This window comes from Neoarius graeffei, chromosome 6 (genome assembly GCF_027579695.1).
Source record: "Neoarius graeffei isolate fNeoGra1 chromosome 6, fNeoGra1.pri, whole genome shotgun sequence".
NCBI lineage: Eukaryota > Metazoa > Chordata > Actinopteri > Siluriformes > Ariidae > Neoarius > Neoarius graeffei.
In genome coordinates, this window is record NC_083574.1 from 33,065,421 (window position 1) to 33,091,534 (window position 26,114).

General features: G+C 42.5%; 1 protein-coding gene across 10 annotated transcripts in view; it reads right to left on the reverse strand.

The window, feature by feature from the left end:
• The window catches only part of LOC132887850 (latent-transforming growth factor beta-binding protein 4), a 295,961-nt gene that overhangs the window by 172,996 nt on the left and 96,851 nt on the right, over nucleotides 1-26,114 (reverse strand). For all 10 annotated transcript variants that reach the window (XM_060923581.1, XM_060923582.1, XM_060923578.1 and 7 more), the window contains 2 exons: nucleotides 13,419-13,583; nucleotides 2,845-3,222 (listed from right to left, as the gene is read on the reverse strand). In XM_060923581.1, coding sequence (XP_060779564.1) covers nucleotides 2,845-3,222; nucleotides 13,419-13,583 — 543 coding nt within the window. The remainder of the gene's footprint in view (nucleotides 1-2,844; nucleotides 3,223-13,418; nucleotides 13,584-26,114) is intronic.

The following is a 26,114-nucleotide window of genomic DNA, read 5'->3' on the forward strand; positions in this document are numbered from 1 at the left end:
TACTAAAGACCATAAAGATTGGACCATAGAGGACTGGAGTAAGGTCATCTTTGATGAATCCAATTTTCAGCTTTTCCCATCACCTGGTCATCTAATGCAGTGTTTCCCAACCTTTCTTGAGCCACGGCACATACATTTGAAAAATCCCACGGCACACCACCAAAAAAAAATACACACATATAAAGCCAAAGCTGGGGGGGGGGGGGGGGGGGGGGGGGTCTGGGAGGGATACCCCCCCAGGAAAATTTTGAAAAATAAGGCCTTACAAACCACTTTTCCTGCAATCTGAGCTGTAGTAAATAAAAAATATTTGTTGTCTTTTTTTATATATTTACATGAAAATATGTTTAAAATCAATAGGAGTATTGTTTGAATTCAAAATAAAATCACATTCTACATTGAAGGGTATGGTTATAATCTATGATCAACAAAAATGACAAACTAAATTCACATTAAACTTAAGTTCTATTAATTATCAAAATGTTCATATATTAAATAAAATTTCTTAGGGTGACTGACCTTTTCTCCCTATGTCCTCATTAGTTGCATATGATTTCTTCAAAAAGTCTTTTGAAATATTTAAGTTTTCAAAACTGTCAGCATTAATTCAGATTTACTGACTATCATATACATGTTCAATGTATATTTAATCAAACGAATGCTAAGTTTATGGGATAATGTCTATGTACACTTTATACAATTATTTACAGTTCACAGTCACTTCTCATTTTCATTTGATCATTTTGACTTCTTCTTCAGCTTTTTGGCCAAAGACAAAAGCTTGTCAGTCCTCTCTTTTGTAAGAACTGTTATGATTGGCTATCATGCTCTCGCCATCAATGTTTTGGCCAATTACATTGTAGAGAACACGTATTCTACCACGAGACTTAGCAAGACTAAATATGGCGAAAATGTAAAGATGTAACATCGTCGAAGGAATGAATTACGCTTAAGTATCACGAAGGAACATACCCCAACCCCCCTCAATAAATGAAGAAAAAATCTCAACGGATTTGGCATAATATAAAAAAGTCGATTTTTACTCAGAAAAAGCGGAAATCCGCCGAAAAGCGGAAAACTCACCCCTGCTATCGCTATCACCGCTATCACACCCGAAGCATTAATTCTATTGTTTGAATGGCAAAAGGTAGATACACAGGTTAATTAGCTACCTGCTGCCATCTATTGGAAGAGTATTTAATTGTTCTTCCGGTCACTGTACGTCGCTGGCATAGACGAACGAAGACAAATTATTTGCAGTAAATAAATAATTTTCAGAACAATTAAGTGAAATTGGATAATGTCCCATGGTACACCCGATGATCTCTCACGGCACACTAATGTGCCGCGGCACAGCGGTTGGGAAACACTGATCTAATGGTTAGACGGAGACCTGGAGAGACCTACAAGCCACAGTGTCTCGCACCCATTATGAAATTTGGTGGCGGATCGGTGATGATATGGGGGTGCTTCAAAAAGGCTGCAATGGGGCAGATTTTTGTTTGTGAAGGACACATGAAACAAGCCATCTACAGAATTATCCTGGGAGAAAACATGCTTCCTTCTGCTCTGACAATGTTCCCTAACTCTGAGGATTGGGTTTTCCAGCAGGATATGCCACACAGCCAGATTAATCAAGGTGTGGACGGAGGATCACAAGATCAAGACAATTTCCAGACCTGAACCCCACTGAAAACTTCTTGAATGTGATCAAGAGGAAGACGGATGGTCACAAGCCATCAAACAAAGCTGAGCTGATTGAATTTTTGTGTCAGGAGTGGCAAAAAGTCACCCAAGCGCAATGTGAAAGACTGGTGGAGAGCATGCAAAGACACATAAAAGCTGTGATTTAAATGTCAGGGTTATTCCACCAAATATTGATTTCTCAACTCATCCTAAATTCAAATATTAGTATTGTGTTGCTTATGTTCATGTTCCTCAGACACATACCTATAAATAATAAAACAAGCAATACTTTTTTTCCATAGCTGTGTATGTCTGTTTACGCACACATGTGTGTGTGTGCATATATATATATATATATATATATATATATATATATATATACAAAAGAGATGTTTTGATTCTGAGCCAATTTGATTTTTAGACCTTGTTGCATGGTCTTCCCGTGTCTGCGTGGGTTTCCTCTGGGTACTCTGGTTTCCCCCACAGTCCAAAGACATGCGGTTAGGTTAACATGGTGCAGCTATGGCCTGAGGTTGGGCTGAAGTGCCCTTGAGCAAGGCACCTAACCCCCAACTGGTCCCCAGGTGCTGTAGCATAGCTGCCCACTGCTCTGGGTATGTTTGTGTGCTCACCGCTCACTTGTGTGTGTGTGTGTGTGTGTGTGTGTGTTCAGTGCTTCAGATGGGTTAAATGCAGAGGAAGAATTTCACTGTGTTTAAGTGTACGTGTGACAAAGGTTTCTTGGCTTCTTGTGTTGTCAAGCTATTAAAAATGATTTTTTAAAACCAATTTTCCATCTGTGGCTTGGAGTCTGAGAGAGCAAAATTGGCTGTTCTCAGGGAGGCATGAGAGGCATATCATCTCTCTGCTATCAATCACAGAACATTTGCAAATCTGGAGTAAATTTTAGTTTGGTTTGGCTTACACAAACATTTACACACAACTTTATAAAAATATTGATAAATGAGGCCCAATGTGGGTGTGTTTTTAATGAATTTAGATAATAATGATGATAACTAATGCTAATGTTAACATATGTTGCAGTTTTTTTTTTTTTTTTTGCATTGTTTTCATGATATGCCTAGCAAACAGTTCACACTTTGAGGATAAATAAAGTTCAGTTGTGTTCATGTCAGTTTTCAAGTTGTGGGTACTCACAGGGAAGTTCTTTGCTTGGCGAACTAGTCGATGAAGCAGGACTTCCTGTTTGTCTGTGCTGACTCAGCTGTGGTTCCCTCTGGATGATGAAAACTTCTGACGTGATTGGCTGTCTCTGACCAGTACTGGATTGCTGAATCCTGACGTTGTGGCTGATAGTTGCAGATTGATGCATTGTAGGTCTTTGGTCATGTGGTCGTTCATTTCTTGTTGTTGACTGTAATAATGATGTATCATATCTAGTTGCTGTAGTTGAAGTGCGATTTCTCTGAGAAAACAGTGCAGGGCTGTGTGGTTCTGCAACCCTCTGATTCAATTTCAGTGTGTTAGGTGAGTAATGGTAGCCAGGACCAGCAGGACAAATCTCCTTAAATTCAACTGTGGACACACAGATTGTTCAGCAATAGCAAATTAAAGAAAACTAACTTGTGGTGTAATCTTGAAGTTTTCTCATTCCTCATTTGAATTATTCCCAGATCTCTCTGTGTGATGTTACACCTACGAAAATTATTAAATAGTTTGAATAAAAAATTATCTCTACTCAAGAAAAATCTGGCAACCTCAGAGGCATGGACTATATGCATATCATTTGCATAATCTGAATGGGAAACCCAGGAAATCAGTTTACCCAGGTGCTTAACCCTTTTCTCAATATGCTTAACTTTCCCCATGTAAATATTGATGTAACTTAACTTGCTGACTCTGAACATTGCTCTAACTGTACTTTGTTGTTCTTATCCCCAAATGCAGTCAATCAGCCAAGGTATGGTTTTGAAATTTTGCTTTAATTTTGGACTGGTGTTAGGAAGTGTCATATCAACACCATAGTCCATTCTGGACTCTGGTTCCTAAAACACACTATGGCCTACAGATATGGTCACCATAAACTATGACTCCCATCACACATGTTCACAGACACCTGAGTACTGATTATGTATAATTTTTCCTCATTACACACACTATATAAACAGACTTTGGACAATACCTCCTTGCAAAGTAACACTCAGTGTGCCTTTCACTGGCTTACCAAGCCATTGTATTTTGTCTTTGCTTCTCTGGTTTATGATCTGGTCTTGTTATCTATCTATCTATCTATCTATCTATCTATCTATCTATCTATCTATCTATCTATCTCTCTCTCTCTCTCTCTCTCTCTCTCTCTCTCTCTCTCTTCTTTCTTTCTTTCTTTCTTTCTTTCTTTCTTGTTGCTTTTTTGGATATTGCCCTAGTATTGATGTTTCTGATCACCTGAACTGTTGCCTGACCTTGAGTTTGATTCTTGTTCTGGATTTGTTTGCTAAACTTTTTTAAATAAAACACTAACCTGCACTTGCATCTGCTTCAGAATGGTTTTGTGACAGGCAGCTAGTGAAGGTAACTAGTAATGAAAGATTATCGCCTGTAGTTTTCTGTGGTGCATGTCTAAATTTTCACACACTTCCCTTAAATCAGCTTGTTGAGTTGTTCAGTATCTCAGGCTTATTCGTGTGGTTTCTAACATATGACATACTGTTGTTTATAATAATGGAGAAACATATGTGTGGAAGCATCAGTATGAGCTCACAAGGTGCATATTTGCACTTGGCTCTTGCGGTAGTCAGGCACGTTGTAGAATATGTGTAGCACTGGCTGTGGAGGTGTATCATCTCTGCATCAGGGGGACATGGATGTTGTGGAGGATACTGCCCCATCCACCCTCCTTTGGGATTTCCCTCCAGCCTAATGTTGTACTTGCACATCTGTACTTTTTGATTATTAAGGATGGGCTGTATTGAGTGATGCTGGATGCTCAGACACATGAACAGATGACCCAGTTATTGGTGCTGAAGAGCATAGGGAATTCCTGTCCATGTGGCTAACCATAATCCCATGGCTGGACATTTGGTGCAGGATAAAACACCAAACTGTCTCATGACTCACTTCTATTGGCTGGGCATTCGTGGCGATGTTTGCAGGTGGTCTGCGATATGCCATGAATGTCAACTGGTGAATCTGCCAGGCACCCTAAAAGTGCCATTGCACTCTCTACCACTAATTGAGATCCCCTTTGAAAGAATTGGTATGGATCTTGTCAGGCTATTGGATTGGAATGCACAAGGGCATCACTTTGCTTTAGTCCTGGTGGATTATGCAACATGATACCTGAAAACTGTGCTACTGTTCAACGTTAAATAACAGTAAATTTGTGCAGAAAGACAGAGTTGGGATAAATGGCTTGATCCCCTTTTATTTGCAGTACAAGAGGTCCCACAACCCTCCACATGGTTCTCTCCATTTCAATTATTGTATGCTCATAAGCCTTGTGGCATTCTTGTCATAAGGGAAAATTGCGAGGAGGGGCCTTCTAATAGTAAAAATGAAATTCAGTACATTCTAAACCTGCGAGCAAAAGTCACATCACCTAGTAGAATTTGCTGCAGTCACATGAATGTCAATCCTGGCTGTATAATAGGGGTGTGCACCCACAGGAACTTGCACTGGGAGTTACAGTGCTTGTTTTATTACCTACATGAACTCAAAATTACCTGCCAAGTGGCACAAGCCTTTTGAGGTCAAATGGCAATTTGAGGACGTAGACTATGAGGTGAAATGAATAGATAGAGGCATGGCAGATATACTATCTAAATTTGCCTAAATTATGGAAGGAGGACCCTGTGGCATTGGTGACAGTGGTCCCTGAGAGTAAGGAGCTGGGACCAGAGGCAAGTCCAAAAGTAGCCACTCAATCCACCTTGGTCCCCTGTGGAGACCACTTCTTGCCATCCCAACTCACCAAGGTCCAAGCAGAATTATCCCATATGTTTTCACCTCTCCCCAGTCATACACATCTCATAGAACACCGCATTGAGATTCCCCCAGAGATGGTGGTGCACGGTCACCCCTATCGTCTACCCGAGCACAAGAAAAATGTAGTTTGGGATGACTTCCAGGCCATTCTCAACATGGGAGTAATTGAAGAATCCCACAGCGACTGGAACAGCCTGATGGTCTTAGGTTGATGGAATGATCCAGTTCTGTGTGGACTATAGTGACATCAATGCAGTGTCTAAATTTGATGTGTACCCAATGCCTTGTATAGACAAACTGCTCAATTGTTTGGGGATGGCTCACTTTTATTTGATGCTGGATTTGATGAAGGGATATTGGCAGTTTCCCTTGACTCCATTATTCCATGGAAAAAATTGCCTTTTCCACTCCATTCCAATTGCACCAACTCCTCACCCTTCTGTTTAGGTTGTTTGGAGCCCCTGTGATGTTTCAGTGGCACATGGACAGAATCCTCTGACCACACACTGCCTAAACCACAGCCTATCTAGATGACATCATTATTTATAGCAATGATTGGGAATGGCGCATGCAACATCTGAGGGCTGTTCTGAAATCTTTGAGATTTGTGCAGCTCACGGTGACCCTAAAGAAGTGTGCAATTGGGTGGGTAGAAGTACAGTATCTGGGCTTAGACTTGGATCATGGGCAGGTATGTCCCCAAATTGATAATACCACAGGAATTGAGACCTCCCCTGACTTTTTTTCTCCCTTTTATTTTGCAGACTGATGCATTAGACAGAGGGCCAGGGGCCATTTTGTCCCAGGTGGTGGAGGGGAAGGAGCACCTGGGGCTGTACATCAGCTGGAAGCTCTCAGTGTAAGAGACAAAGTACAGCACCAATGAGAAGGAGTGTGTAGCCATCAAATGGGTGGTCACCCTTTGGTACTACCTGCTGGGATGCCTTTCACTCTCTGCTCCACCACATTTAGGATGCCAACACGTGAATCACTTGTTGGTATCTGGCACTGCAGACCTTTAAGTTTGAGGTGGTCCACAAGCCAGGGGTACAGATGGCTGTGGCAGATTTCCTCTCCCATCAGGGAGTCAGCTGCAGGCTGGACAGTTCCCCAGCCAGAGATGGGCAGTCAGGGTGTGTGGTAGTGGAGGCACATTCCAGCATTGTTTTGTGAATGGAAAGCAAAGCCACGGGAGGTGAGTGTCAAAGGGGTTATACCTGAGACTAACTAATAGTGATGAGTGTGTGTTCTGTTGCAGTGATGGCTAAGAGCTTAAAAGGGGGTGAAAGAGTTGAGAGGAGGAACTCATTATCCAGCACAGAGCTGTGTGGGTGTGTCAAAGCCTGTGTGTGTGTGTGTGTGTGTGTGTGTGTGTGTTTATATTGTTGAGTGTGTCTTAGAGTGAGACCAATGTCTAATAAAACTGCTGAAAAGCACAGAGTTAAGCGAACATGTGAATAAATGCAAGTAAAACAGCCCGCCTGTCCTCATCTCTTCAGTCTCCCGAACCCCTGCTCCATCACTATATGTTAAAATCTCAATTATTGATTCAGATTTCAAAATCTGAATGGAGCAAGTGATTCGTATGATTGTTATATTTCAAAATGTCTTTGAAATGTTTTGAATTATATATATATATATTTCCATACAATGATACCTTACCTCATGAGACAAACATGTGATGATTTAAACATGTAATTTGCATGGTGATAAACTTGTCACAATAAGCTTCCCTAACTTGTTAGCTACATTAGCAGCTTTGCTTCACTGAATAACCATAGAAGCAAACTTCACATACCAAAAATGTCTTGGCTGATTGCCTACGTCTGGTGTAAGTGGGAAACTGTGCATTTCGTTCAATGCTGTATTCACATTCACTTTGAGCTTTGACTGATATTGTTGTGTTTATGATTTTTAATCTGTAAATCATTTGTTTTGTGACTAATGAGCAACAAATGTATGCTTATTGTGCAATATACTGTATTATACAATAAATTTCACATTTACAACCTGACAGGTACAGTGGTGCTTGAAAATTTGTGAACCCTTTAGAATTTTCTACAACCCCGATTCCAAAAAAGTTGGGACAAAGTACAAATTGTAAATAAAAATGGAATGCAATGATGTGGAAGTTTCAAAATTCCACATTTTATTCAGAATAGAACATAGATGACATATCAAATGTTTAAACTGAGAACATGTATAATTTAAAGAGAAAAATTAGGTGATTTTAAATTTCATGACAACAACACCTCAAAAAAGTTGGGACAAGGCTATGTTTACCACTGTGAGACATCCCCTTTTCTCTTTACAACAGTCTGTAAACGTCTGGGGACTGAGGAGACAAGTTGCTCAAGTTTAGGGATAGGAATGTTAACCCATTCTTGTCTAATGTAGGATTCTAGTTGCTCAACTGTCTTAGGTCTTTTTTGTCGTATCTTCCGTTTTATGATGCGCCAAATGTTTTTCTATGGGTGAAAGATCTGGACGGCAGGCTGGCCAGTTCAGTACCCGGACCCTTCTTCTACGCAGCCATGATGCTGTAATTGATGCAGTATGTGGTTTGGCATTGTCATGTTGGAAAATGCAAGGTCTTCCCTGAAAGAGACATCGTATGGATGGGAGCATATGTTGCTCTAGAACCTGGATATACCTTTCAGCATTGATGGTGTTTTTCCAGATGTGTAAGCTGCCCATGCCACACGCTCTAATGCAACCCCATACCATCAGAGATGCAGGCTTCTGAACTGAGCGCTGATAACAACTTGGGTCGTCCTTCTCCTCTTTAGTCCGAATGACACGGCATCCCTGATTTCCATAAAGAACTTCAAATTTTGATTCGTCTGACCACAGAACAGTTTTCCACTTTGCCACAGTCCATTTTAAATGAGCCTTGGCCCAGAGAAGACGTCTGCGTTTCTGGATCATGTTTAGATACGGCTTCTTCTTTGAACTATAGAGTTTTAGCTGGCAACGGCGGATGGCACGGTGAATTGTGTTCACAGATAATGTTCTCTGGAAATATTCCTGAGCCCATTTTGTGATTTCCAATACAGAAGCATGCCTATATGTGATGCAGTGCCGTCTAAGGGCCCGAAGATCGTGGGCATCCAGTATGGTTTTCCGGCCTTGACCCTTACGCACAGAGATTCTTCCAGATTCTCTGAATCTTTTGATGATATTATGCGCTGTAGATGATGATATGTTCAAACTCTTTGCACTTTTACACTGTCGAACTCCTTTCTGATATTGCTCCACTATTTGTTGGCGCAGAATTAGGGGGATTGGTGATCCTCTTCCCATCTTTACTTCTGAGAGCCGCTGCCACTCCAGGATGCTCTTTTTATACCCAGTCATGTTAATGACCTATTGCCAATTGACCTAATGAGTTGCAATTTGGTTCTCCAGCTGTTCCTTTTTTGTACCTTTAACTTTTCCAGCCTCTTATTGCCCTGTCCCAACTTTTTTGAGATGTGTTGCTGTCATGAAATTTCAAATGAGCCAATATTTGGCATGAAATTTCAAAATATCTCACTTTCGACATTTGATATGTTGTCTATGTTCTATTGTGAATACAATATCAGTTTTTGAGATTTGTAAATTATTGCATTCCGTTTTTATTTACAATTTGTACTTTGTCCCAAATTTTTTGGAATCGGGGTTGTATATTTCTGCATAAATATGACCTAAAACATCATCAGATTTTCACGCAAGTCCTAAAAGTAGATAAAGAGAACCAAGTTAAACAAATGAGACAAAAATATTATACTTGCTCATTTATTTATCGAGGAAAATGATCCAATATTACGTATCTGTGAGTGGCAAAAGTATGTGAAGGTTTGCTTTCAGTATCTGGTGTGACCCCCTTGTGCAGCAATAACTGCAACTAAACGTTTGCGGTAACTGTTGATCAGTCCTGCACACCGGCTTGGAGGAGTTTTAGCCCATTCCTCCATACAGAACAGCTTCAACTCTGGGATGTTGGTGGGTTTCCTCACATGAACTGCTCACTTCTGGTCCTTCCACAACATTTCCATTGGATTAAGGTCAGGACTTTGACTTGGCCATTCCAAAACATTCACTTAATTCTTCTTTAACCATTCTTTGGTAGAACGACTTGTGTGCTTAGGGTCGTTGTCTTGCTGCATGACCCACCTTCTCTTGAGATTCAGTTCATGAACAGATGTCCTGACATTTTCCTTTAGAATTCACTGGTATAATTCAGAATTCATTGTTCCATCAATGATGGCAAGCCATCCTGGCCCAGATGCAGCAAAACAGGCCCAAACCATGATACTACCACCACCATGTTTCACAGATGGGATAAGGTTCTTATGCTGGAATGCAGTGTTTTCCTTTCTCCAAACATAACGCTTCTCATTTAAACCAAAAAATTCTATTTTGGTCTCATCCATCCACAAAAATTTTTCCAATAGCCTTCTGGTTTGTCCACATGATCTTTAGCAAGCTGCAGACGAGCAGCAATATTCTTTTTGGAGAGCAGTGGCTTTCTCCTTGCAACCCTGCCATGCACACCTTGTTGTTCAGTGTTCTCCTGATGGTGGACTCATGAACATTAACATTAGCCAATGTGAGAGAGGCGTTCAGTTGCTTAGAAGTTACCCTGGGGTCCTTTGTGACTTTGCCGACTATTACACGCCTTGCTCTTGGAATGATCTTTGTTGGTCGACCACTCCTGGGGAGGGTAACAATGGTCTTGAATTTCCTCCATTTGTACACAATCTGTCTGACTGTGGATTGGTAGAATCCAAACTCTTTAGAGATGGTTTTGTAACCTTTTCCAGCCTGATGAGCATCAACAACGCTTTTTCTGAGGTCCTTAGAAATCTCCTTTGTTCGTGCCATGATACACTTCCACAAACATGTGTTGTGAAGATCAGACTTTGATAGATCCCTGTTCTTTAAATAAAACAGGGTGCCCACTCACACCTGATTGTCGTCCCATTGATTGAAAACACCTGACTCTAATTTCACCTTCAAATTAACTGCTAATCCTAGAGGTTCACATACTTTTGCCACTCACAGATATGTAATATTGGATCATTTTCCTCAATAAATAAATGAGCAAGTATAATATTTTTGTCTCATTTGTTTAACTGGGTTCTCTTTATCTACTTTTAGGACTTGTGTGAAAATTTGATGATGTTTTAGGTCATATTTATGCAGAAATATAGAAAATTCTAAAGGGTTCACACACTTTCAAGCACCACTGTACTTTTATCCATAGTGACTTATTTAAAGCAAAGAGCTGAGTTGATCATTAAACAAATAATTTGGCCAAATATTTATCAAGTTTCCCCTTACCTTGATTAAACAATTTGGGGCACAGTAATGATAAGTTAGATGGTAAGTTTACAAAATGGTAAACAAAAGTTATAAAATTTCCTGGCTTGCTAACTATATTTGATGTAAGTAGTATGGTGTATAATTCATTTTGGCCCAACTGGTCCTTTAAACCTCTAGAGAAGAGACATGCCTTGTAGTGAAGGAGAGCTTTACTGAAAACAGCTGTTTTATTAAACAGATGTGGAAAATGCAAAGGAGAATTAAAACATGTCACAGTATTAAAATCCATCAAACATTTAACCACCTAAAAGACCCACAGTTGCAAAAGTACAATTTTTTTTTAATATAACCTAATCATCATATGAAATGTTGAATAAATTAATGTGCTGGGGAGGGGGGATGTACATATCTCCACACCCTACACTCTAATATGTTTCATTGCAACATTTTTGGCAGGAAAATGTGATCATTACAATATTACCAACATTCTATTTGCATGCAACATGGCCTCCTGCTTCTAATCCCTCTGTTGTCAGTTGTGGACAAAATGATCATACTTTCCAAGTAAGTATGTAAGTAAGTAAATATGAAATATTTTTTATTGAAATCTTAAGATGTTTATTGATAAACATTGCACAGAAAAATGAACAAAATATTATCATAGAAAGGTTTTTAATAATGCAAAAAATGCATCAATGAGCTTCGATGGTCATTTCCCCATAAAATTCACAGAAGATTTTCCTTTCAGGTAATGCATACATTTTCATGCAAAATGATGTCTTAACTTTATTGTTCTTAATGTACATTACAGACTTGGATTTTTTGCTGTTTTAATTGTTTAAATATTAAATATCAAGTTTACATTCAAAGTAACTGGGCATTCATATTTCCTCATTTTTATTCGTAGGTGTATGGGTAGGTGTTTTGGTCAACTGCTGTATAGTTGAAAGTTAAAGCTTCTGTGTCTTGCCATGATAGTGTCCTCCACAATTACAGGCACCCCTTGTAAAGATTAGTAAAACAGTTTAGAAAAAATCCACCTTTTGGTGAAGTAACCTCATCTCACACTGAAAAATGAGAAAAACCCAACCTTTAACTGAAATTTATTCAGAGAAAAACAAATCCCTTATCATGAAATAATTATTTAAAAAAAGTGCCACTATTATTGGCACCCCTGGAAATTATAGTGAACACAATGTAACTGAAGCATGTTTCCCATTTAAATTGTACATTTTTGAGTTGACTGGAGTGTGCAGGAACTTTGAAGCTGTAATCTTCCTGACATCTTCCTGATTAACTGTGGTACAAATATGAGGTGACACTGAGTCCACATTCCCTACGTCATCCATCAACATAGGAAAGATAGGAGAACACAAATGAGAGAGAAGTGTGTTGACCTTCATAAGTCAGGGAATGGTTATTAAAAAAATAGCTACTTGCCTGAAAATGTCAATTTCTACTGTTAGGGCAATAATAAAAAAGTGGACACCAACTGGAACTGTTACAAATTTGCCAGGAAGAGGACCCAAGTTTATTTTGCCCTCCCATACAGTGAGGATGATGGTAAGAGAGGCAAAAAAAATCCCCAAGGATTGCTGCTGGTGAATTACAAGAAAAAGTAAAATCTTAGTTTCCAAGTCTCCAAAACCACCATCAGATATCACCTCATTGCCAATGCTATTTAGAAGATATGCTAGAAAAATGCCTTTTTTTTGGTCAGTTAACCACAAATATAAGCACCTAAAGTTTGCAAAACACTACTACAACTTTGACTGGAACTGTATTCTATGTCTGATGTAACAAAAATGGAGTTTTTTGGCAATAAACACTCAATATGCGTTTGGTGTAAAAAGAAGGATGGCTTTAATGAAAAGAACCCTATCAAAACTGTAAAATATGGTGGAAGTTCTGTGATATTTTGGGGCTGTTTTTCCTCCAAGGGCCCTGGAAATCTAGTTAGGGTCCATGTCATCATGGACTCCATGAAATACCAGGACATTTTAAATCAAAATCTGGCTGCCTCTGCCAGGAAACTAAAATTGGGTCGTCACTGGATCTTTCAGCAGGACAATGATTGGAAGCATATGTCCAAATCAACACTAAAATGGTTCTCTGACCACAGAATCAAGTTTCTGCCATGGCCATTTCAGTCCCCTGACCTAAACCCCACATGTACCACGTTTTTTGTTTGTTTGTTTGTTTGTTTTAATGAAAATAAGTATTTCTTGATAAGTGATCTGTTTTTCTCTGAATAAATTTATTGCAATTAAAGGTTGGATTTTCTCATTTTTCAGTGTGAGATGAAGCTACTTCATCAAAGGGTGGATTTTTTTCTAACCCATTTTACTAATCTTTATAAGGGGAGCCAATACTTGTAGAGGGCACTGTATATAGATGGATAATAAGATGGTCATGTAAAATTAAACCTTAGGATAAAAATAGGTAAACTAAATATTCACAAAATAAAGGAAGTAACTCACCAGATCCAAAATATGGGCAGGCCTCACATTTCCTTCCCCAGGCTTTACCGACGCGACTGCAGCAACAGATCTGCTTGGTGATGTTCTTCAGGATGGGCAAAGAGCAGGAGCCCTGAGAGACAATGCGGAAGCACTGCTCCTTCTCCTCTGAGATCACTTTGTGGGCTGTGCAGAGGAGGTAAGAAACATCATAACACAGCATAAAGGGAAAAAAATCAAACATGAAAGACTGTGACTAGACTGAGTGAACAGAGACATGAATTCAAACATGCAGCATTCTTCTCATGCCATGGTCCATTAAGATTTAGGAAATCATGAAATGGTTAAACCCACTGAAAACCCCATCTCTCCACAAATAACATCTCAACTTGGGTCATAAAGAAAAAAAATTCTCTCTTGCACATCATGCTTTCTTCATATATTCTTGAAGTGGGGTCTGGGATTCATGAAATATAGCACTTCTGTGTTGTTTTGTTTGTTTAATATTTTTTAATGATGGCAATCCCAATCTACCATTATCACAGTTTTCATAGTTATTAGCCCAATCACTCAAATTGGAATTAATGTGTTCTCACAGTGAAAAATGCAAGAGTAAAAAGTAAATAACCTAAATATTATTGTGCATAGACAGTATCTGATTATTATTATTATTAAGTTTCATTCATAAAGTAGATCTACAATGGAGAGGGTCTACAAAGAGTTTGAGAAACATGTTTTGTAGATTAAATTACCTCTGCTTAAGGTGACACAATATATGGTTGATTAGCTCTTACTGTATGTGGCAGTGGGGGCGTGGTCAAGCGCCGGTCTGTGACAGGAGGGCGGAGTCAGGGAAGGTGAGTGGCAGAATCACTACACCTGACGGCAATTAACCTGTGTTTGTGTGTCTTCCCAGTAACCGCGCCCTATTTAAGGAGGCAGAGGGAGAGCTTCCCCGGAGGAGACTACAGTGTGTGTGTGTTTGTCTCTGTCTCCTGTTTGAAATTGTCTACTGAAAAGTGTGGCAATAAAGCCTGAGTTGAATCCTGATCTCTGTCCTGCCGTCCTCTGTGCTCCACCCACCCATAGGGAACTTACTACAGTGGTGCTGAAACCCGCGACAGTGGAGCACCAACCCAGCAGCCCCATGGAATCCTCCCAGTTCGCCGACCTGGTCCACGCCATCGCCACGACTCAGCAAAGCCAGCACCAGGCGCTCGTCACACTCCGAAAGGAACAAGAGCGGCGCTTCGAAGCCCTGGTGCTGGCCCAGCAGGAAGATCGCGAGGCGTTCCGGCATCTCCTCGCGTCGGCGGGGTCCACCAGCGCTCTGGCCGCGGGCCCGTCTCCCCTCACTGTCACCAAGATGGGCCCGCAGGACGACCCCAAGGCGTTCCTCACGTTGTTCGAACAGGTCACCGAAGCCTCGGGGTGGCCGATGGAGCAGCGCGCGGCGCGCCTCCTCACCCTGCTAATGGGAGAGGCACAGCTGGCCGCGCTACAGCTCCCTGCCGGCCGCCGGCTGGCCTACGCGGACCTCCGCCGGGCCGTCCTCCAGCGCGTGGGGCGCACACCGGAACAACAGCGCCAGCGCTTCCGCGCGCTGCGATCGGAGGAAGTCGGCCGGCCGTTCGCGTTTGGCCAGCAGCTCCGGGATGCCTGCTGGCGGTGGTTGAGGGCCAACGATCGCGACGCCGAGGGAATCGTCGACCAGGTGGTACTGGAACAGTTCATCGCCCGCTTACCAGCCGGAACCGCGGAGTGGGTCCAGTGCCACCGCCCGGCGTCGCTGGATCAGGCAGTCAAGCTGGCGGAGGATCATCTGGTGGCTGTCCTGGCTGCAGGACAGCAGATGGCATCTTCTCTTCTCTCCTCTTCTCTCTCTCTCTCTCTCCCCCTCCTCCTGTGTCCCGTCCTCGCCCCATTCCCCCACCGCGGAGGCGGGGGCCGGCACCACCCCAGCCGGCCCGCCGCACCCGCGGTGCCCTCCCGTTTCTCCCTTCTGTGTCTGTCTCTCCCCCACCTCAGGTGAGTGAGCCCCAGATCACCGGTGCAGAGGGAAAGCCTGGGCCGGTTTGCTGGCACTGCGGGGAGCCGGGCCACCTTCAACAGCAGTGCATAGCAATGGAAGTGGGCGCGGTGGTTCGGATCCCCGACGCGCCAGAGGCCGCCCTCGATCGGGCCGGAGCATATCGCATACCGGTGAGTATCCAAGGGGCTACATATCAGGCATTGGTGGATTCTGGTTGTAATCAGACCTCAATTCGCCAAAGCCTGGTTCAAAACGAGGCATTGGGGGGAGCACAAGGGGTGAAGGTGTTGTGTGTGCATGGGGATGTTCACCGCTACCCTTTGGTGTCGGTCCACATTATTTTCAGAGGGGAAAAATTTATAGTGAAGGCGGCGGTTAATCCTCGCCTTACCCACTCTTTAATTTTGGGGACTGATTGGCCAGGATTTTGGGGTTTAATGACGCGCCTAGTAGAGAGTGGGTCCTGCCATTTGACAGGGGGAGGTCCCGGTGTCGCTTTGGCGGGAGCAGTTGTCACAGAGCCGTCTACATCATCTCCGTGTCAGAGTGAGGAGCCGCCGGCTCCTCCTCTCTCTATTGGGGAATCCCTTGCGGATTTCCCATTAGAGCAGTCGCGAGATGAGACTCTGCGGCATGCGTTTGACCAAGTGAGAGTAATCGATGGTCAAACGCTCCAGCCGAACGCCACCCCGTCCTTCCCCTACTTCACGATTATGAAGGATAGATTATACCGAGTGATGCAGGACACTCAAACTAAAGAGCGAGTCACGCAGCTTTTAATTCCGAAGAGCCGCCGGGAATTGGTATTCCAGGCGGCTCACTTTAATCCCATGGCTGGACACTTGGGGCAGGATAAAACACTAGCTCGAATAATGGCCCGATTCTATTGGCCGGGGATTCGCGGCGATGTCCGTAGGTGGTGTACGGCATGCCGCGAATGCCAGTTAGTAAATTCAGCGGCCATTCCAAAAGCACCTTTGTGCCCTCTACCGTTAATTGAGACCCTGTTTGAGAGAATTGGGATGGATCTCGTTGGGCCATTAGATCGGTCAGCACGAGGGTACCGCTTTATATTAGTTCTGGTGGACTATGCAACGCGATACCCGGAAGCAGTGCCTCTTCGCAATATCTCAGCATGCAGTATTGCAGAGGCACTCTTCCGCGTCATCTCCTGAGTTGGAATCCCGAAAGAGATTCTGACTGATCAAGGCACCTTGTTTATGTCACCTACACTGAACGAACTGTATGGGTTGTTGGGGATTAAGCCAATCTGCACCAGTGTGTATCACCCACAAACGGACGGTTTAGTAGAACGGTTCAACCATACCCTCAAAAATATAATTAAAAAATTCGTCAGTGAGGACACACATAATTGGGATAAGTGGCTCGAACCCTTGCTGTTCTCAGTGCGAGAGGTCCCCCAAGCCTCCACGGGGTTCTCCCCGTTCAAATTATTATATGGGCGTAAGCCACGCGGCATCCTAGATGTGCTGCGGGAAAATTGGGAGGAGGGGCTTTCACAAAGTAAAAACGAAATTCAGTACGTTATGGACCTGCACGCAAAACTCCACACGCTCACCCACCTAACTCAGGAGAATTTGCGGCAGGCCCAGGAATGGCAAGCCCGCCTGTACAACAAGGGTACGCACCTTAGAGAGTTCACTCCGGGAGATAAGGTACTCGTACTGTTGCCCACGTCGAGCTCCAAATTGATCGCCAAGTGGCAAGGACCCTTTGAGGTCACACGGCGAGTCGGGGACATCGACTATGAGGTGAGGCGAACGGACAGGGGTGGGGCGCTACAGATTTACCACCTCAATCTGCTTAAACTCTGGAACGAGGAGGTCCCCGTGGCGTTGGTGTCGGTAGTTCCGGAGAAGGCAGAGCTGGGGCCGGAGGTTCAAAAAGGGACATTGGCATCATGTACCTCTCCAGTCCCCTGTGGAGACCACCTCTCCCCGACCCAACTCACGGAGGTCGCCCAGTTGCAGACCGAGTTTTCGAATGTGTTCTCGCCCCTGCCCGGTCGCACTAACCTCATAGAGCACCACATAGAGACGCCCCCGGGGGTGGTAGTGCGTAGCCACCCTTACAGACTACCCGAACACAAAAAAAAGGTGGTTCGGGAATAACTTCAGACCATGCTCGAAATGGGCATCGTCGAGGAGTCCCACAGTGAGTGGAGCAGCCCGGTGGTCTTGGTACCCAAGGCTGACGGGTCGGTCCGGTTCTGTGTGGACTATAGAAAAGTCAACGCGGTGTCTAAATTCGACGCATACCCAATGCCTCGTATTGACGAGCTGCTCGATCGACTAGGCACGGCTCGCTTTTATTCGACACTGGATTTGACGAAGGGATATTGGCAGATCCCCTTGACTCCATTATCCCGGGAGAAAACGGCCTTTTCCACACCGTTCGGCTTGCACCAATTCGTCACACTTCCTTTTGGGCTGTTTGGGGCGCCTGCTACGTTTCAGCGGCTGATGGACAGGGTCCTCCGCCCCCACGCCACCTATGCGGCCGCATACCTGGATGATATAATCATTTATAGTAATGACTGGCAGCGGCACTTACAACACCTGAGGGCCGTCCTTAGGTCGCTGAGGCGAGCGGGTCTCACTGCCAACCCGAAGAAGTGTGTGATTGGGCGGGTGGAAGTACGGTATCTGGGCTTCCACTTGGGCAACGGGCAGGTGCGTCCCCAAATTAACAAGACAGCAGCAATTGCGGCCTGCCCGAGGCCCAAGACCAAAAAGGGGGTGAGACAGTTCCTGGGGCTGGCTGGCTACTATTGTAGGTTTATACCTAATTATTCGGACGTCACCAGCCCGCTGACTGATCTCACTAAAAAGGGGGCACCAGATACGGTCCAGTGGACGGAGCAGTGCCAGCGGGCTTTCTCTGAGGTAAAGGCTGCACTGTGTGGGGGCCCACTGTTACACTCCCCTGACTTTTCTCTCCCTTTTGTGTTGCAGACCGACGCGTCGGACAGAGGGCTGGGGGCGGTGTTGTCCCAGGAGGTGGAGGGGGAGGACTGCCCCATCCTGTACATCAGCAGGAAGCTGTCAGTGCGTGAGGGGTGCTACAGCACCATAGAAAAAGAATGTCTAGCAATCAAGTGGGCGGTCCTCGCCCTCCGGTACTACCTGCTGGGGCGCCCTTTCACCCTCTGTTCAGACCACGTGACCCTCCAGTGGCTCCACCGCATGAAAGATGCCAACGCACGGATCACCCGTTGGTATCTGGCACTCCAACCCTTCAATTTCAAGGTGGTCCACAGGCCGGGGGCGCAGATGGTCGTGGCGGACTTCCTCTCCCATCAAGGGGGGGGGAGTCGGCTGCAGGCCGGACAGCCGCCCGGCCTGAGTCGGGCGGTGGGGGTATGTGGCAGCGGGGGCGTGGTCAAGCGCCGGTCTGTGACAGAAGGGCGGAGTTATGGAAGGTGAGTGGCAGAATCACTACACCTGACGGCAATTAACCTGTGTTTGTGTGTCTTCCCAGTAACCGCGCCCTATTTAAGGAGGCAGAGGGAGAGCTTCCCCGGAGGAGACTACAGTGTGTGTGTTTGTCTCTGTCTCCTGTTTGAAATTGTCTACTGAAAAGTGTGGCAATAAAGCCTGAGTTGAATCCTGATCTCTGTCCTGCCGTCCTCTGTGCTCCACCCACCCATAGGGAACTTACTACACTGTAATTATTACAATATCACTGAGGCTGATGTACTTTATTAGAGTGGTGTGTAATAGTGTTATTTATTCTAAGACAATCAAGGTGATGTTCATTTTGTTTAGATGAATCTTGGTGTTCCATCATTAAACACACACAAGGTCTGTCAGGTCATTTTTGTGTATTTGACATTAATAAATCTTTTCATAATATTTACAAAATTTACATATCAATAACATGATATTTTAAAGACAGAGTCTCCATTTTAAAACCCCATGTTAAAATTTTACTCAATAACAGAAGTCTATTATACCAGGCATTTAACAAAGCTTTTGGCAAAAGGATCTAACATTACTACATTTTCTACAGTTATTTTCTGGTAATTATGCATTTAAATCAATTTAGCTTATGTTACTATTGTTACTGCTGTTTATTTAGACCATTTCATGGGCCGCTATTTCAAATATGTTTATGTGGAAAGTATAATCTAGCTAAATACATACCGTATAGAAACCAAAGGTACTTATATAACCAACAAGTAACGATTACTTTGGTTAAATATTTAAAGATAGATTTAAATACATGATAAAACTACAATATTGTCTTTATGATTTTCTTAACATTAATTTTTACTTTCTGTTCTTTACGTGATTTCTGCATATAATATAGCACTGTTGCTTATTTTTCATATTTGTTGCAGAAATTATAGGCTCATTAATATTAATATACATATATTTGAAATTAAGATTGGAATGCAACTCTACCATCAAAACACACACCAATATTTTTTTTAGCCTAAGTCTAAAAATCTTCATCATCATAAGTGTTTAGGACCCTAACTGAGAGCCATGGACTATTCTAGTGATCAAATTGTAAGCAATTTCAGTCTAAATAGCACATCTTCAAACATTGTCAACTCTGTGCATTAATCATGTTTTAACAAATCAGTTATGATATAATCAAAATATCTTTAACCCACAATGTGCAGCCATACATTCTGCAGTACTTTTAATCTTACTTGCACACACCTCTAATTGGCTTAGTAGAGCAGATTTGACAATCAAACAACACAGCTGAGGAAAAAAAACTGACATGACATTTTCAAAACACGCACATGCACATGCATGAAAGCATAAAACACACTACATACAGTACATACAGTATATCCATATACAAAACACTTGAACAACATTCCAACAAAGCAAAAAAAAAATGTTTGTTGAAGCCCCCAGACGTGCACTTGAACAAAAAGGCAGCTGGAATAGTGTAGAAGTCAAAAGTCAAAGGCATCAGTAAAGCACGAGAAAACAACAGCACAGCGATGCCTTGTTGTGAGTGCATCGCACAGATAAAACTGCATTTAGCACTTCGGCATTCAGGCATCACCTGTCTGTCTCTCCTGACATTCATTTCTGAGGATTATCTTGATTATTTGGATGACTTTATTAGGGATTGAATATTATGTTACATTTGTACAGAGTCAAAGAAAAACATATAGGAGTCACATCCAAAAGTCTGAGTGCACTACCAGTAATTGTGTTTACTTAATCAGCTATGAAAAACTAACTCAGTCAATCCTTCATTATTCACTATTCAGTATTTAAATGCAACAACCAGCTATAACATTTAATAGCACATATTGTACTATATCACAGCATTGTTGAATTACTGTTACTGATTCTGGTCAGAAGATGTTAAATATAGGTAAAATCTATAGGTAAAATCTTCTGGTCAGAAGATGTTAATTATCCAAAGGTAAAAAAGAAATCAATATGAGATGTCATGTTTTAGGCATCCAGATAATCTTATCTGTCTCTCATCTCATCTCATTATCTCATTCTCTCATTCATTATCTCTAGCCGCTTTATCCTGTTCTACAGGGTCGCAGGCAAGCTGGAGCCTATCCCAGCTGACTACGGGCGAAAGGCAGGGTACACCCTGGACAAGTCGCCAGGTCATCACAGGGCTGACACATAGACACTTACACTCATGGTCAATTTAGAGTCACCAGTTAACCTAACCTGCATGTCTTTGGACTGTGGGGGAAACCGGAGCACCCCCACGCAGACACGGGGAGAGCATGCAAACTCTGCACAGAAAGCCCCTCGTCGGCCACGGGGCTCGAACGCGGACCTTCTTGCTGTGAGGTGACAGCACTAACACTACACCACCGTGCCGCCCCATCTTATCCGTGATTAACAAATATTTTAAAGAGGATTATTTGTGATTTTTTGAAACTGAGTGTAACAGCACCACTAGCAGTAAAACAAACAAACAAACAAGCAAACAAAAATAAATAAATAAATAAATAAATAAATAAATAAATAGTATTTAAAAAAGACACATGAAATAATATGAAGCAAGGCTGTGGGCTAACAGTAACAAGCCCAATGCTGTAGGTTCAGCAACAGTCATGTCACGTGACTACACGGCATGATACCCCCACCTAGTTTTGAGCTCCAATGGGCAAATATATTCTTGCCCATTTTGGTGATGTTTCTGTAATATGTCACCAGTAGGCGTTTTACAGACTCAGTCACAGGTGTAATGATCATGAATGAAGTGGATTATTTATTCTATTATTTATTCTATTTTTCTGCTAAAATGTGTTTGGAGGAGAAACTGAAAGTTGACAGACTGATCACATGCTGTCTAATCAAAGTAAAAATTGCATAAAAGGACAGATTACAAAATCCTGAGTTTAGTGTTATTTGGTTTGAAGAAAAAGGTTAAAACTTTTCTGTGTACTGTGTTTGGTACTCAGACAAAATGCAGTTTGAATTCAAATGTCAAAAATGATATATAAACTTTTAAATTATATTTTAGTGAAATATTATTCACTGTGCCCCTCCCCCCAAAAAAAATCCTCCACTGATTATATAACTGTCAGTAACGACACTGAAAGCCCAAGTTCAGAGCAGCCTCCAAACATGGCTGTTCTGGACTACACTTCCCAAGAGCCACAGTGCCCCCATCATTAGAATTCTAATTACAATCACCTATCACCAATCTACCTGCAATCACCCAGCCTATATATACACAGCTCACTAATACATTCAGTGCGAAATATCGTGTGCCCAAGCCAAGGTACCCCAAGCTCCACCTGCCAGTAAACTGTGTCCTCTCCCAGTACCCCACACTCAAAAAAAAAAAAAACTTTCTCAGTGAACATAATACAATTATGGAAAGTATTTCCACCCAAGTAAAATGCGTTAACTTAGCCAGAAACAATTTTGTTGAGTAACCTAAATGTCAACCGTTACATGCTAGACTTAAGTTCATGTAACAGACACCCATGTTGTTTTTTTTTGAGTGCAGCAACCCTGGTCACATATTGCTAGACTTCCTCACTGACGTACCACAATCCCAGGGCAACACCATCATTCTGGTAATCATAGACAGATTCTCCAAGGCACTCAAACCCATCCCACTACCTGGTCTACCCACAGCTTTTGAGATTGCTGAACTATTATTCAACCTCATCTTCCAGTATTATGGCATTCCTGAAGATGTAGTTAGTGACCAGGGTCCCCAGTTCATCTCCAGACTGTGGTCCAGATTCATGGATAGACTGGGAGTGTCCGTGAGTCTCACTTCAGGATATCATCCTCAATCCAACGGCCAGGTAGAACATGCCAACCAAGAAGTGGGATGCTTCCTCTGCATATTCTGTATGAGGAACCAATGAGACTGGGCACATTTTCTTACCTGGGCCTAGTATGCACAAAGCTTATTAAAACACTCAGCTACTCAGTTAACCCCATTCCAGTGCATACTCGGCTACCAACCCCCACTCGTTCCATGGGATGATGCTACCACTCAGATTCCAGCAGTGGACTCATGGTTCCAGAGAAGTCAGCAGATATGGGAGGAGGTCCATCAGAGACTGGAGCAAGTAAACGCCAAGTATAAACACTATGCTGACAAACATAGACGTGAGACCCCTGAGTATGCTCCAGGGGATCAAGTTTAGGTCTCCACTAAGGACTTAAGAGAGCCCAACACCTGCAAAAAGCTGTAACCCTGATACATCGGCCCATACAAAGTGGTGCAAAAAATCAATGAGGTTTCATACAGGCTCGAACTTCCTCTGCACAGCAAAATGGCTCCCACATTCCACATCTCATTGCTAAAACCTGCTATCCAAGGTCCCTTATCCACAGATACACTCAACCAAGAGCCCCCCTTCCCAGATGTTGAAGATGAACCCATAATTACATCACCTGTCACCAATCTACCTGCAATCACCCAGCCTATACACAGCTCACAGATGCATTCAGTGTGAAATATCATTCGGTGTCCCTGTACCTGACTTTACCGAGCTGTTTTGACTTCTGCCTGAATTCATGTTAAGATCCCTGTTTACGTTAGTTTCGACCTCGTCTTCTTGTCTTCTCAACATTGCTCTGTTCACTGATCAACTGACCTCCGCTCATCCTTGACTACGATTCTAGTTTCCCAATTTGGCTCAGTTTGCGACACACACCACTCTCCCCTGTGATTGTATCCATAAGTGCCTGCACACTGACAATAACGGCACAGCTCCATCTATAATCCAAAAGATTTCTATTCATGCAATTTTTCTAACAGGCAAGATTATTGTTTCTATAGTTAAGAAATCATTCACAAGGACTTGTATGACAAATGATCTATGTAATTTAAAGTTAAGAATAAATGGATTAAGAAATGTTTCAAGAAACATTAATGGAAGGAGTCCTGAGTGTCAAAGTGTACTTTGTAACAGTTAGTAGGTTTTTAGACACATGTCTCCTGAGAGGACAGAGGAGTTTGTGCTTTTCCAGTTTCTCACAAGCTGTATTTTTGTTTCATTAACTTCAAAAGAGAGAACAAAACAGGCTGGTGAGGGAATAATAAATGTGACTATAAACAGTTAAAAGCATTTGTAGTACAACCCGATTCCAAAAAAAGTTGGGACAAAGTATAAATTGTAAATAAAAATGGAATGCAATAATTTACAAATCTCAAAAACTAATATTGTATTCACAATAGAACATAGACAACATATCAAATATCGAAAGTGAGACATTTTGAAATTTCATGCCAAATATTGGCTCATTTGAAATTTCATGACAGCAACACATCTCAAAAAAGTTGGGGCAGGGGCAAAAAGAGGCTGGAAAAGTTAAAGGTACAAAAAAGGAACAGCTGGAGGACCAAATTGCAACTCATTAGGTCAACTGGCAATAGGTCATTAACATGACTGGGTATAAAAAGAGCATCTTGGAGTGGCAGCGGCTCTCAGAAGTAAAGATGGGAAGAGGATCACCAATCCCCCTAATTCTGCGACGACAAATAGTGGAGCAATATCAGAAAGGAGTACGACAGTGTAAAATTGCAAAGAGTTTGAACATATCATCTACAGTGCATGCATAATATCATCAAAAGATTCAGAGAATCTGGAAGAACCTCTGTGCGTAAGGGTCAAGGCCAGAAAACCATACTGGGCGCCCATGATCTTCGGGCCCTTAGATGGCACTGCATCACATACAGACATGCTTCTGTATTGGAAATCACAAAATGGGCTCAGGAATATTTCCAGAGAACATTATCTGCGAACACAATTCACCGTACCATCCGCTGTTGCCAGCTAAAACTCTATAGTTCAAAGAAGAAGCCGTATCTAAACATGATCCAGAAGCGCAGACGGCTTCTCTGGGCCAAGGCTCATTTAAAATGGACTGTGGCAAAGTGGAAAACTGTTCTGTGGTCAGACGAATCAAAATTTGAAGTTCTTTATGGAAATCAGGGACGCCGTGCCATTCGGGCTAAAGAGGAGAAGGACGACCCAGGTTGTTATCAGCACTCAGTTCAGAAGCCTGCATCTCTGATGGTATGGGGTTGCATTAGTGCATGTGGCATGGGCAGCTTATACATCTGGAAAGACACCATCAATGCTGAAAGGTATATCCAGGTTCTAGAGCAACATATCCTCCCATCCAGACGACGTCTCTTTCAGGGAAGACCTTGCATTTTCCAACATGACAATGCCAAACCACATATTGCATCAATTACAGCATCATGGCTGCATAGAAGAAGGGTCCGGGTACTGAACTGGCCAGCCTGCAGTCCAGATCTTTCACCCATAGAAAACATTTGGCGCATCATAAAATGGAAGATACGACAAAAAAGACCTAAGACAGTTGAGCAACTAGAATCCTACATTAGACAAGAATGGGTTAACATTCCTATCCCTAAACTTGAGCAACTTGTCTCCTCAGTCCCCAGATGTTTACAGACTGTTGTAAAGAGAAAAGGGGATGTCTCACAGTGGTAAACATGGCCTTGTCCCAACTTTTTGGAGATGTGGTGTTGTCATGAAATTTAAAATCACCTAATTTTTCTCTTTAAATGATACATGTTCTCAGTTTAAACATTTGATATTTCATCTATGTTCTATTCTGAATAAAATATGGAATTTTGAAACTTCCACATCATTGCATTCCGTTTTTATTTACAATTTGTACTTTGTCCCAGTTTTTTTGGAATCAGGGTTGTAGTATTTTATTGCTTACATACTGACTTTACAGTGAACTCCTGTACAGTGGTGCTTGAAAATTTGTGAACCCTTTAGAATTTTCTATATTTCTGCATAAATGACCTAAAACATCATCAGATTTTCACACAAGTCCTAAAAGTAGATAAAGAGAACCCAGTTAAACAAATGAGACAAAAATATTATACTTGGTCATTTATTTATTCAGAAAAATTATCCAATATTACATATCCATGAGTGGCAAAAGTATGTGAACCTTTGCTTTCAGTATCTGGTGTGACCCCCTTGTGCAGCAATAACTGCAACTAAACATTTCCGGTAACTGTTGATCAGTCCTGCACACCGGCTTGGAGGAATTTTAGCCCATTCCTCCGTACAGAACAGCTTCTACTCTGGGATGTTGGTGGGTTTCCTCACATGAACTGCTCGCTTCGGGTCCTTCCACAACATTTCGATTGGATTAAGGTCAGGACTTTGACTTGGCCATTCCAAAACATTAACTTTATTC